The sequence below is a fragment of the Pygoscelis adeliae genome, unplaced genomic scaffold (assembly GCF_000699105.1).
Source record: "Pygoscelis adeliae isolate BGI_AS28 unplaced genomic scaffold, ASM69910v1 Scaffold232, whole genome shotgun sequence".
Classification (NCBI taxonomy): Eukaryota; Metazoa; Chordata; class Aves; order Sphenisciformes; family Spheniscidae; genus Pygoscelis; species Pygoscelis adeliae.
In genome coordinates this window covers 883,728-896,690 of record NW_008824473.1, presented here as the reverse complement: position 1 = coordinate 896,690, position 12,963 = coordinate 883,728, and the positions used below count along the sequence as shown (strand labels likewise).

At 38.0% G+C, this 12,963-nt stretch overlaps 1 protein-coding gene across 1 annotated transcript in view; it reads right to left on the bottom strand.

The window, feature by feature from the left end:
• Nucleotides 1-12,963, bottom strand: part of UHRF1BP1L (UHRF1 binding protein 1-like) — a 48,428-nt gene that overhangs the window by 10,046 nt on the left and 25,419 nt on the right. The window contains 5 exon segments of the mRNA XM_009321344.1: nt 5,676-5,826; nt 7,417-7,553; nt 8,983-9,158; nt 9,589-10,243; nt 10,246-11,077. Of these exon segments, the coding sequence (XP_009319619.1) occupies nt 5,676-5,826; nt 7,417-7,553; nt 8,983-9,158; nt 9,589-10,243; nt 10,246-11,077 (1,951 nt within the window).

The following is a 12,963-nucleotide window of genomic DNA, read 5'->3' as shown; positions in this document are numbered from 1 at the left end:
GGAGAAAGAGGGGGAAAAGAGCAGGGGGAGAGAGGGGAGAAAAAGAAAAGAAAATATTTAAGGTAACTAGATATTGGGGTGGGAGATGGCCAGTATCCATTTGTTGTACAAGAAAGGGTTCACCACAAGAAGCAATTACCCCATGGGATTCTTCAGTCATTTGGTCACTATGATGGCTGACCTACAGAAATTATCTGTATGACAAAAAGCATATTCACAGTAATTCACAGTAAATATATTAAGTGAACACTGAAACTTGAAAGATAGCTGAAATCAAAGTAACTCAAGTAAAATCAACTGAATCATGTCAATTTATATTAGTAGAGCATCTAATTGTTAAACAAATTTGAGAGAATTAAAACAACACAAAAAAAAGCTTCTTGGTTTAAACTCTGGTTCCCTCAGGAAAGTCAGGAAAGTGTACAAGCTTAGAAATTAAAAAAAAAAAAAATCAGATAAAGTTAAATTTAAAGATGAAGTAAGACTTCCTTTTACTATTTTTGTTTAATACTGTTCTTTCTCCTCTCCCCATATTACTGACATGCAGTTTATTGTAATTGCCCCTTCTTGATTTCTGCTTGTGCATATATGAGCAATTACCAGAAAGCTGAAGAGAAGGCACATGGGAAATCTACTAACAGCCTTCCAATACCTATGATGAGGTTATAAAGACAGAGCCAGGCTCTTCACAGTGGTGCTCGTCAGAAGGTTGAGAGACAACAGCTCAAATTGCAGTAAGAGAGGTTCAAACAATGTAAGGAATGAGGAAAATTAAGCAGTGGTGCAGGCTTCCTAGAGAGCGTGCGCAGTCTCTACCCTTGGAGGTCCTTTCCAAGACCTGATGGGATAAAGCCCTGAGCAACCTGGCCTGATCTCAGAGCTGACCCTGATTTGAGAACAGGATTGGACTCGAGACATCTTGACATCACCCCCACTCCTCTACCTTCAATTGTCCTGTGATCCTATGAAGTGCAGGTTTCCTCTGCGGTGGCTTCTTTGCTGTGTTCTATCTAATGTTAAGTAATAATGCATACTGTAATGAATGCAGCATACTTTACCCCTCCATTTCAGAGATAACCTACTCTGAATAATCTGACATGTACTGAAAAAAAAAAAACCACCACGGTATGCTGGTGGGCCGCGAGTTACATTGCTTCCTTCAGTAAAACTTATCCTGGATGCCTTTATATAAAGGAAAGCCATACTTCACAGAATTAGTGTTCCTTCTGAAATTAGGCATCTGGTTTACAAGGCACTTGGTTAAAAGTCCAAGGTGTCACTGCTGATCACATTACATTTGCACGACACAAGCTTTTTGATATATCAAGTCTCTATAGATATACTCAGGCATCCTGTTAAAGAAAATACATTTCCAGCATGTGAACATATTTTTAAAAGGTATCATTAGTATATTGTTAATTGCTACTGCAATGCTCTAACAACCATTCACAGCATTAGTATTTAAGGATTCAGGTTCTTGATACGCTAAACCAGATGAAGCACAGCTCAAAACTGTAGAAACCAGATGACAATTCACTAAGTCACACTGACTCTACACTGGGTCAGATTAATTCAGAAACTTAGGAGGTTAGCTTTGAGTGAATAAAAATTATGCACAGTAGGCAACGTGTCCACACTGAAGTTACAGCAGCCTCCCATTAGTATCCCACAGGCCTTTGCAACAATCCCTTTTGCATTCTCCCCAGTTCATAGAATCATAGAATCATTAAGGTTGGAAAAGACCTCTAAGATCATCGAGTCCAACTGTCAACCCAACACCACCATGCCCACTAAACCATGTCCCTAAGTGCCGCACCTACCCGTCTTTTAAATACTTCCAGGGATGGTGACTCAACCACTTCCCTGGGCAGCCTGTTCCAATGTTTAACCACTCTTGCAGTAATTCTTGTCCCCAAGATCAGCATCTCTAGATCCTCAAAGCCTTTTCAAGGTAGGATCACAGAGCATAAGCTTTCTTGATGGATAGATACGGATTTTCTGTGGCTGCAAAGTTGCAGAAGTACCACATGCACTTAGCCTAGTCACTGGCCAGAGACAGACCGAGTCAAGCCCCAGCAATGGCTGCTTGCCAGTCACAGCAAGTTCTCCGCTAGACCTAGGAGGAATTCCTGTTTGCTCTTGGGAAGTAGTAGTAGGGGAATGTTACCTGTTCAGTTCCTCTTAAGCAATGTGTGATGTATTATTTTTCAGAACTACAGACCAGATCACCCAGATGCCTCTGGAACCTTCAGCAGTGACTTATAAAGGGCCTAATGAGAACCTACAACAAGGCAAAGGACATTGGGGCAAAATTGGCTTTGGTCCAGGTTCCTAACAACTGGAGAAGCGGATCACATCCCTAGTGGGGATGCTGATATGGCACCTAGAAAAGTTAAACACCTACTATGTTCCTGGACAATGCACTTCCTCTGAGAAGGAGCCAAACTAAGGAAAACAGATGCATGCAATGCTCATGTATACCAACTATAACTAAACATGCCGTCTCCAGGAAAACAGCTCCAGGAGAGTACTGGGAAGAAGGTTTTGAGCAGTCAGGAGGAACTGTATCAGTGTCTGGTTTGTGTATGTCTATTTTAAAAAGAAAAAAAAAAGGTGGGGTAAGAGGAGGGGTGAGAAGAAGGATCATTAACTTTCTATATTCATCCCACAAAACATGCAGGCTAGTCAACTGTTCCAGACCAAGCACAGTCAGACAGACGTATAGCAAGAGGCAGTAACTTTATTCAAGTAATACTGCCCCAGCCTGAACATAGTACAGGTCTGAAAACTGTAATTTCAAGTTTCAGTACAGCATGCAACAGACATTGCCTGGAGCTACAGCCACCCGGGAGAGTAATTAATTTGCTTTCCTATCTGTAGATTAATCGGGTTTCTCTTTCTGTACGGTGCCCAGTTCTCATGGATGACCTAGCACAGCAGTAGAGTCAGGGCATATGCCCATATCTATTGGCACTAATGTCAGAGTAGATGAACATATCGTCGACCTGAGTTGACAAAGACCAATGGGAAGAACTGTAAATGAACATGAGAATCTTCAGCCTCTGCTGTGAATCAGAACCTCTCCCTTTGCTACCTCTGTGAATAGAGGTTTCCACAACACTAACAGCTGTGACTCCATCCTTCAATCCTTCCAATGTTTAAGAAGTGCTAGATCTCACATTTCCCTGCCCCCCCCCCCCCAAAAAAAAAAGCTCACTGCAAGTATCAGTTACTTTTTGTGGCTCTAGTCCAGACAGAAAAGAATTAGATACAACAGCCCTTGAGAGGAAGGACAACTCTCCAGATGGGAGAACAATGACTACCCTGTCCAATGAGTCTCTGCGATTGGTTTGGGAAACTTTGTTGCCCCTCAACGATTTATATTCTTCCCACAAGTACAGAAAAAGAGATAAGCAGTATGTTTCCTAAGTATTTCCAGACCAGAAAAGAGTGCCTGCGTCATTGCCGGAAAAATCCACCACTGTGTAGAAAAGCAGCAGAAGAAAAGACCACACATTCAGTCTCAGCCATGAGGTCAATCTTGGTTATCTTGCAGATATCTGAAAGGGGCACAGTCAAGAGAGGATGGAGTAAAAATTGCATTAAACAATTCGGAAGCTGCTATGAACTGCTCTTCCCTTCTCCTCCAAGCATGACAAGGTCTCAGTAAAAGCACTGTCCTTCCCAGAGTACCTCTGCCATACTCCATTCCCCCCTTCTTTTGTTATTGCTGCCAGACAAGATCTGATAAAGGCATCGTCCTGCAGCCAGCTCTACGGGGAACTGCAACATTGTCCCCAAACTTATTCCAGCCATTAGGCACTTTCCCCTTTCTACACCTACTGCATTAACAGTATAGTACGTTTTAAATGGTTACTTTTACCCAGAACACCTTCGCAGACTGTAATAATGACTTGATTACTCATTGCTTTGCACGGTTTACTAGTTACAATTGTTAATTCAGCACTTGAGTAAGTAAAGGTCTTGGGGGGGTTGCTCTTATTGGGATATTTTCTTATGCTTTTGCTCACTGGTTCTTTTAGTTATATTTTGTTACTGTTAACTCATTTAAATTGTTTCTTTTGATCTAATTCTCAAGCTTTTTCCCCAACCTTGATCCTCTGGAATTCTTCCCCCCCCCAACTGTTTTCTCCCTTAGGTCTTCTATTAGAATAAACGTGGGAGATGGGTAGCAGCAGTGGCTGCAGAAGATTCCTGACTCAGTACAGAAAGTACAGCCCTACAGTGGAGAGAAGATAAGATGTACATTACAGAATGGGAGTGACCAGCAACGTACAAAAAAAAAGTGCTGTTGACCCACCCATCCAGATACCCACCAGAAAAAGAAAGGAAGAGAGATGAAGTGGAAGTATTTGGAGATTCCAATCACATTATAAGCTTTTGTCCATAAAATAATCAGCCAGTACACAAGCCTCTCCTAATCAGCTGAACCAGAGGAAGCAGGTTTTAGTTTCAGATCCACATGAGAGCAGGAAGGTGGCACATTCTTACTATTTACTCCCTCTTGCTTTTACAGAGGATATGACAGATAACCAGAAATCAGTTTGCCTGCTGTATGAACTGAAGGTCAGCCACGCGTCTTCCCTGCTGGACCTCCCTCTTGCTTTCCGATGCCTGAATGCAACTGCAACATCATGCAACAGCTGCTCAGGCAGCAGCTGCTGGCCGTTCCTCAGCTTACCAGTAAATGGGTTCTTTAGCTAAGGCATCAGAGGCTGTACCACCAAGCACAACTTCCTGAAGAAAATCCATGCGGCTGGAAGGCTGGAAATAAATGGCAGCCAACAGCTGCCATAGCTGTTTCCTGGGAAAGGAGATGAACGAGAAGCAGGAAGCAGGTGCATGAGGGATCTGCCCCAAAAACCCTACAGCGCAACAGAGCTGCCATCCAGCAATCGGTGTGGAAGGCTGGCAGAGGGGAGCAAAGCAAACTGTGACATGAAGTGGCATGCCAATACATCATGCCAAGAAAAAAACCTCACAGTATGTGAACTAGGTTTTCTGGCAGAGAATGTATACGTACTCATACACAAGAACAGCTCTGACAATACACTGGTTGATCTAGCTATGCAAGTATCTGTCATGGAACTACACTCTGTGTTCCTATCAAGCTTAAAAAAAAAAAAAGAAAAAAGGAAGGGAAAAAAAAAAAGACTGTCCTTGCAGCTCATCTCTCCTGACACAGAGTCAGTTTTTAACTTTTCTTAAACCACAGATTATAAATCTGTTTAAACTGTGGGTGTTAATTTAATCTAGAGAAACAGATCTTGAAGAAAGAAACAGCCCTTCAAACCAAGGTACATTTAAGCACAGTACCATTAGAGCAGTAAGGGAGTTTCATCTTTATAAAACAATAATACAATGTAATGCAACTTATTTGATTCAAAAAAAGCAAACTAAAGACCAGAATTCAATGCAATGCGTTTTTTTACCCGCACTATCAGAAATGGTTCCATTTTATTTCCTTCCCTTTTAATGTATGGCAATTAGGAAAGAAATCAGAGTAGATATTCTAAATCAGCATAAAAAGGATGCTATTGAACTAACATAAAACTGTTCTTGTGCTTTAAGACTAATACAGTGGTTTTATTTACTTAGAACAAATGTTTTCAACTCCGAGTTCACTACACCGAGATCTCATTGTTAGTTCTTACCGACAGTTCTGTTGCAAAGATAGTGTCGAACACTGATATTTCCCAATTGATTTGGTATCACTTGGTTGACCTGTAGGCATATTTCTGTGTCTTCACCTCTGATGTCAATTTCACCATTAACACCAAATATTTGGAAAACCACAACAGACATCTGTCAACAAAATCAAGATAAAACAATGAGATTATAAATTGAATTTTCAGTGGTTATTGTTTTTTAAGTTCTAAAACTTTTCCCCCACAAAAGGAAAAGAATCTTTGTATCCATAACCCTTGCTCACAGAAAAGCACAGTTTTCTCATTTCTTTTTCTTTTCTTTTTGTACGCATTGGCTTGACAATGGGTTGCTCAATTGTCTGTCCAAAGACAGACACTTGTATTTATAACCCACTAATACCAATTCAGAATTGGCCAGAAAAGCCATGAAAGCGAGACAGACTTTCGCCACTCTTGACAAAGAAGCATGTGACCTATGTGACATATGAAATTTTCTAAGGCTGCATTCAACTTCATGCATATCATAAGCACAACCAAGTATTTGCAGTGCTGAATCAGACCAGGTTAAAGAACCAGGTAAACTTTGGCTATCTGCATCACAGTCAGCCCTTTTTTCTCTATTTATTGGATTGCAATATCTTTCAAAAAAAAGTAGCGGCCAGTTTCAAAAGTCAGCTTTGGTATCAGAAGATAGATGTCCATCATCATTACTACTACTTTGGGCTCATTTTTCTAATGACTTTTTAGTTATATTCTACAAGTAGAAAAAAATATGCTAACATGCATTTGCATAACAATCTGAATGAATTCTAGTTTTTCCATATTACCTATATGCACAGTTGATTGAAAATTTATTTAAAAGGAACCAATCATTTAAGTGAGCTGCTTTTTTTCTTTCTTTTTTTTTTTTAAATGGTGATCCACAAATATTTTAAAGCAAAGGTAGGATTACATGACTAACATTACTAAAAAGGAAAATACGTCAGGCAAGCACACAACAGATTTCAGTAAACTCACTGTCTTTCTTTGGGCCCATATACCCTCAGGTTTCCAGTTCATGACCTTAACTGATACAAGAATATAATTTAAGAAGCATTGATTAGGGCAAGGATCAGCAAGGAATAAGTAGATAGGCAGATGGAGAAAGTTGGACCCTGCATGGTGTCTCAGGGAGGGAATCTCTCTCTACATGCACTATTCTTACAATCTTCTCTAAATACTGGGCACTGTCCTGACATAATCCTGGACAAGAGGCATCTCTGATCTGACCCAGTAGGGCGGTTGTTATGCTCCTATTTGCAAGTACTACAGAACACTACTAGTGCTAAGGAAACATCTCCATATAAAAGATGTCAGAGTTATGGTGCCTTCTTTAATCTATACTTGATGATGTTAAAAAGCTCATTTTAAATATCATATTCAACAGAGCATAAAAGAACATGATGATATTACAAAATATTTCTATGTACTAAAGCAGAAATATTTTCTGACATTTTTAAGCGGCTACTGTCATTTATCAACAGCGGCTATAGAGGAGATAACAAAAGACAGAGAATGCTCAGTGTAACTTGGATTATAATCTTCATTTGTAGTTAATACAAGTGCACTAGATCTATAGGCTTACATAATGCACTAACAAAAGCTCCCAAAACTACTTGAAAAATCACCTCTAAAAGCATTCGTTTTAGCTCTATTTTAAGGTTTAATTTACTGAAGCATGTATTCTAATGGAATTCAATAATATTACCATTTCTTCACTAGTCTCATGGGCATTCTCTGAAGCAGCGCTCATGGCATCTGGAGATGACCCATCACAATTTTCAATCACTGTGCCTCCTTCATGGGCATTTTCTGATGGGCTTTGATAGTTTGTGGCTGTAATACCTTCCGTATATACATCAGAAAAAACGCAAAGTTAGCATAGCATAACCTGAATCACTCCTACATTAAGAAAAAAGTCAGTGTCTGTTACTGTATGCATTAACTCATTTTTAAGATGAGTTGAATGGCTTATTAAACAAATATTTATGATTGAACTGCCAAATCCATTCCTCTTACAGAGAGTTCAAAGTTCTAGATGCTATGCAAGTAAGGCAGGATATAGTGACAAAACCAAAATGGCACTCTACATGCTTTGTTTAAAAAAAATTGTGAAGGGCCTTTTTTAGTCTTCCAAATCAAATATAAAACTGATCCAGCAGAAAAAAAGGTTGAAGATTCCAAGCCATATATCTGAAACACTGCACAGTGCCTTTAGAGCAAATGTTTGCGGTTTTATGTTTAGAGAAATAAGCTATATATATTTTCGTTAGAGTGATCATGGTAGTGTTTCCTTGACAACTAGAAAGCATGCAGACTTAACCTGCAGTTAAATATCGTTTAACAAGCTAAAAAGACATACAAAGGTTATTTAAAATGGAAAATGTATTTTATGGCATACTCCCACATAAGCACATGCAGGAATACTCCTATAATCCAAATATATAACAGGTTTGCAAGTGAAGCATTCTTCTTATTATTGCTCTAGACTGAAAAGAAATCCTACAGAAAAAAAATAGTCATTCTTTATTCAAAGTAGAATTTTCAGAAAAGAGGTACCAATAAAGTCTTATCGTGTTTCCTGACATTAAAAATTATTTAATCAGTTTTGCCAGAGAGCTACTAGATTACAATTGCATAAGTCCACAATACTACAGACTATATAGACATAATTACCATATGCCTGAACTCCTCCCTCAGATCAGGAGCAGTCAGTCATGCACAGATGAGCAAAAATTGGAAAAATACTTGCTGTTTGACAGTCAATAGCTAGGAACTGCTCTGTAAGGAACAAGCTGCAAGGAGACTACCAAATCTATCTGCCTGGTAATTAGCATGGTGAGTATTAGTGAAAATCTATGTCTTTTTAATCTACTTTTAAAATTAAAGCTTCTTTACCACTTCAAGCATAACACTGATTCAGGATACAAACCTATAAACACTTACAGCCAAAGCAACGGCTTTTGAGCAAAGCAGGGAACATTTCTGCTTAATTCAGAGTTGCCACATAGCACTGCAATGCTTTTACTCTCCTCAAGAGAGGAAAATTAAGTAGTGTTTAATCAAGTAGCACTACTTAAGTAGCACACCTTATTACTTTCCCTTGAAATGATGTGCTGTGAATATACTTGATATTATTGACTGGAGAAGCTAACAGAAATAGTGCTGTAAAGTATCCAGGATTTGCTGCACTACAATCCTTTTGAGTATATTATTTTAGTAACAAACAACAGTTTCATGTATTGCTTAGAAATATTTTGTCAAACCTACTTACCTTTCTCCAGAAAGCTTTGGCTGTCACTTCCATCACTCTCTATCAAATGATCCTCTAGCATCATACTATCAATAGAGATGGTATCCAGAGAGACTTGTGATGGACTTCTCTTCATATTCTTGTAAGAAACAGAGAATGCAGGGAGGTTGGACGGGCAGCGTTCCTTAGGCTTTGCACTTTTTAAATATAAAGATATTAGGAAATTATTATTTCAAATTAAAGGAAATTACATAGAAATTACTTCAAAAAACTCCTCTAAACCAGGCAAGATGTAAAAGAAAAAACTGATTGTTCAATAATCCTTTGGCAAGAAAAAGAGATAAGCATAGAAACAACATGCATTCCTATATTTGTGTCAATATTTTTCTCAATACATATTTCATAACATTTAAACTGAAAGTAAATAGTTTAAATCAATTAACTAACAGTTCATTTTAGCTTTGATTGAATGTTGGATACTGTGTATCTTATATCTTTATATACTTCTAAAATTTTCATCTACTAGATGTTCACTTCCGTTGACCATTACTAAAAGTATGTGGCCAACAAGATTGATAAATATTTTCAGATAGTAGCAAAACTGATTTAGTATTAAATCTGCTATACCTTGATGAAGACTGGGATGCAAACATTCTAACTGAAGTCACTTTCTCTTTGTTGATTTCAAGCTCTTCAGATTCTAAGGCAGTTTCTGTTTCCAAGTCAGTGACTTGGTTAGGACAGCCTTCAGTTGTGCCTTCCTGTTCATTTAACTTATTTGAGAATATGTTTTTGTCATCATCTTTATCAATGAAAAATTCAGTAGAATCTTCTCTCTTATTTAAAATGGACGCCGAATCCCTAGGATGCAAGCTACTTTTCTCACTTAGAGGTCCACAGACCTCCTCTGAATCGCTTCTACTGAAAAGTCCACTGCTTCCTCCTTCACTTGTATCTCCCAAACCTTTATCTGATGCATCATCTGAAAATGACGTTCCTTTCTGAAAATCCGTATTACTGTCTGATTTAAACAAAAGAGGATCTATTACAATTCCTTTATTAACTTCAGCATTCAGAGGCTTGCAGTCATTTACATAATCAAAATTAGTAATACCAGCTTGCACTATCTTCTTGCCAACTAATCTATTCTCTGAAGTAAGAGCTTCCCCATTTCCCAAAGGAGAGAGTTCTGATGCCATGGGACTTCCTTCTTCCACAACTGGAGACTTACAAGGGTTTCCCTGAGTCACTGGATGGAGTAGTAAGGCTAGTTCTGCACTTTCCCAATGCAGACATCTGTTTGCTTTGCAGGTTTTCCTGTCACTGCTTCTACATCATTCCTTAAGTTTTCCAGGAGCAATACAAGAGATTCATGGAGAAACAGCAAAAAAAGATACTGGTAATGATTGATTTGCACGCTTACATGTTTTTGAACATGGACAAGAACATGTACATCTGCATCAGAGGAAGAGCTTTCAGAAAGCACTCCTGAAGTGTCTGACATTTGAATGCCATTGGTCAAGGGCTCTGTCTCACTGCTGTAATATTCCTTTAGAAGTTTTTTACGTTGCAGTCTATTAGCAAGATCACTAGATTCACTTTTTGGAATGTTCAAAGCTGTCTGATTATGTGATAAAAGCTCTTTTTGTGACTTTGCAAATCTTACTGGCTGGCAAATCCAAAGTGAAAGTGGGAATGAGTCCACAAAGCTTATTGGTCGGCCTTTCCCACTTTTCGTTCCTTCATAATCTATCCAAAACTGGGAAAAATGCAAGGCCCAAACATCAGTAGCTGCAGATGTCTTTAATGCGTATTTATTCAATTTTGGGATGATATAACCTTTATAAACATCATGCATTTTAGTATCTTGTTCATGAGCATGTCTCTGGAAGATTGGATGCAAAAGATTAAAATTCTTCTGGGACTTAGGAAAAGTGGTGAAAGTTCTACTGAAAAATTCACAGTCTTTGAAGTTTTGAAACAAAGCTTCTAGATCAGAGTGTCTGCAGTTTGGCGAGTATCTTGTATTTGTAGCAATCATCTCTGAACTTTGAATGGAAAGTGCACGAGGTTGATCTTTATGAATTTCAGGTTTGTTTTCAGATGGGATGATGAACTGCAGGAGAGAAATATAATTTGTCTAATTAGAAATATGTAGATTAAGAAGGTATACAATTAAAGAAACAAAATAATAGCCATGACAGCTAAAATAAAGGAATATAATTGTAATTTTATGAGAACTCAAGCATACTAACACAGAACAGGGATAAGTTAGGCTCACAGATTATCATTTGTGTTTCCTCTCATTTTTAAGAAGGATGCTGTGGCATATAAAACGCAATGTTTGTACAAAAACATAAGGGTCTCTGGCTTTTCTTATCTGAAGAGTTTAGATTTAGGTCAGCTATATTAGGCTGAAATGTCTCATTTCTTCAACTCAGGAACAGCTTGGCAGAAAGTTTCTTCAAGTGTTCCAAGTATTTACAACTTTGAACTCCAAATTGTAATTCTCTGTTTTTCAATATGATTTGTCAAATAGGGTTTTTCACTAGACTGAGTACTACAGTATTTTATTTCTATGTTAAGATACAAGGAAACAATTAAATGTGCTAACACAGCTAATATTCTTAACATTGCAGAACACAGAATAGGTATTTTGTGACCATTATCTGATAATTATAATAATTTTTTTATCATAAAAAATAAAAAAATACTCTAACTCCTAAAAAACAAAGTAGTTCAGTATACTGGATTTAACTTGCATATCTTTAGTGCAAATTTTAAAGAAAATACATATTTTATGCCAAATCCTGTATCTGATTTTGTCAACGTGGACCTTGGCCACACTAGTTTTGCTAGTATCAGTGATACTACCTTCTGTCACAACATCTCCATGCTGAATCTAGAAAGATCAGAGTAAAAAAGTCATCCTGAAGACATTTAAAAGATAGGAGCGATGAAGCTTCTTCATGTAAATAAAAGGACTCAGAACAAAACAACCAAATATGTAACTACATAATAGTTAACTATATGATATGTAAACATCAAGCACACCAATAATAAAAGATTCATAATTTGCTAGAATAAAAATAACACAGTTCATAGAGGGATGAAATAATTAATATGAATCAAGGTTTGAGGGATTTAATACTACTTTTATCTTCTCTTAGTTTAGTAGGCTATTCACATATCGTAATTCAATATTAGTTTATTTATTCAATATTCAGTCTGTATTTGTAGTTGCCTGGTTGTTAGCTCTCAATAATTGTTTTCATTCAGTACAAACCATGTCCTTTTAAAGTTCCATTAAATATGCACTAAGAGCCTTAGGAAGATAACCATCTCTCCATACGCTGACTTTTTAGAACCCTTGAAACTTCTCCTGTGGGCACCATCGAAAAGACTCATTGTTTTGTTCACCTCTCAACCTTAGAAACCAATGCCCAATGCAAGTCGAGGCGCGTGGGGAGGGGGAGGAGCGGAAATCTGTCTGCTCGATAATCCTTCTCCTCCTAAGAAGGAGAAGACAAAGGAAGCAAACATCTGATGTTCAGCTGCATTAATAAGCGCCACTCCCCTGGAATAAACATATAGAGAACTTGTGTACCTGAACTACAGCCAAGGGCCGGCATCAAACAGAAAACGGTGAGAATGGGTTTTGGAGAAGGAAATAAACCTTCAGATGAACTGCTTTCTTTACTCCAGGCATTCACTAACAAGACGAAATAGTTTTGATATACTACAACCAGAGGAACAAGGGAGGGCCCTTGCATTAATATAGAGTGCAAATATTAATTTTTTGCTAATTATTTTTACTTCAGTGCTCAATTATTTTTCTTCTGCTATGTCAGCTTCGTTGAATACTGTGAAATACTTTAATACTCCCATTCAGGTCTTCAATACAAAACCAATACCCCAAGGACAGAGATGAAGTAGTATGGAAGACAGATGTCTGTCTTCCAACCATCATATTCTGCATAGTTTTCCAGAGCAGCGTTGCTT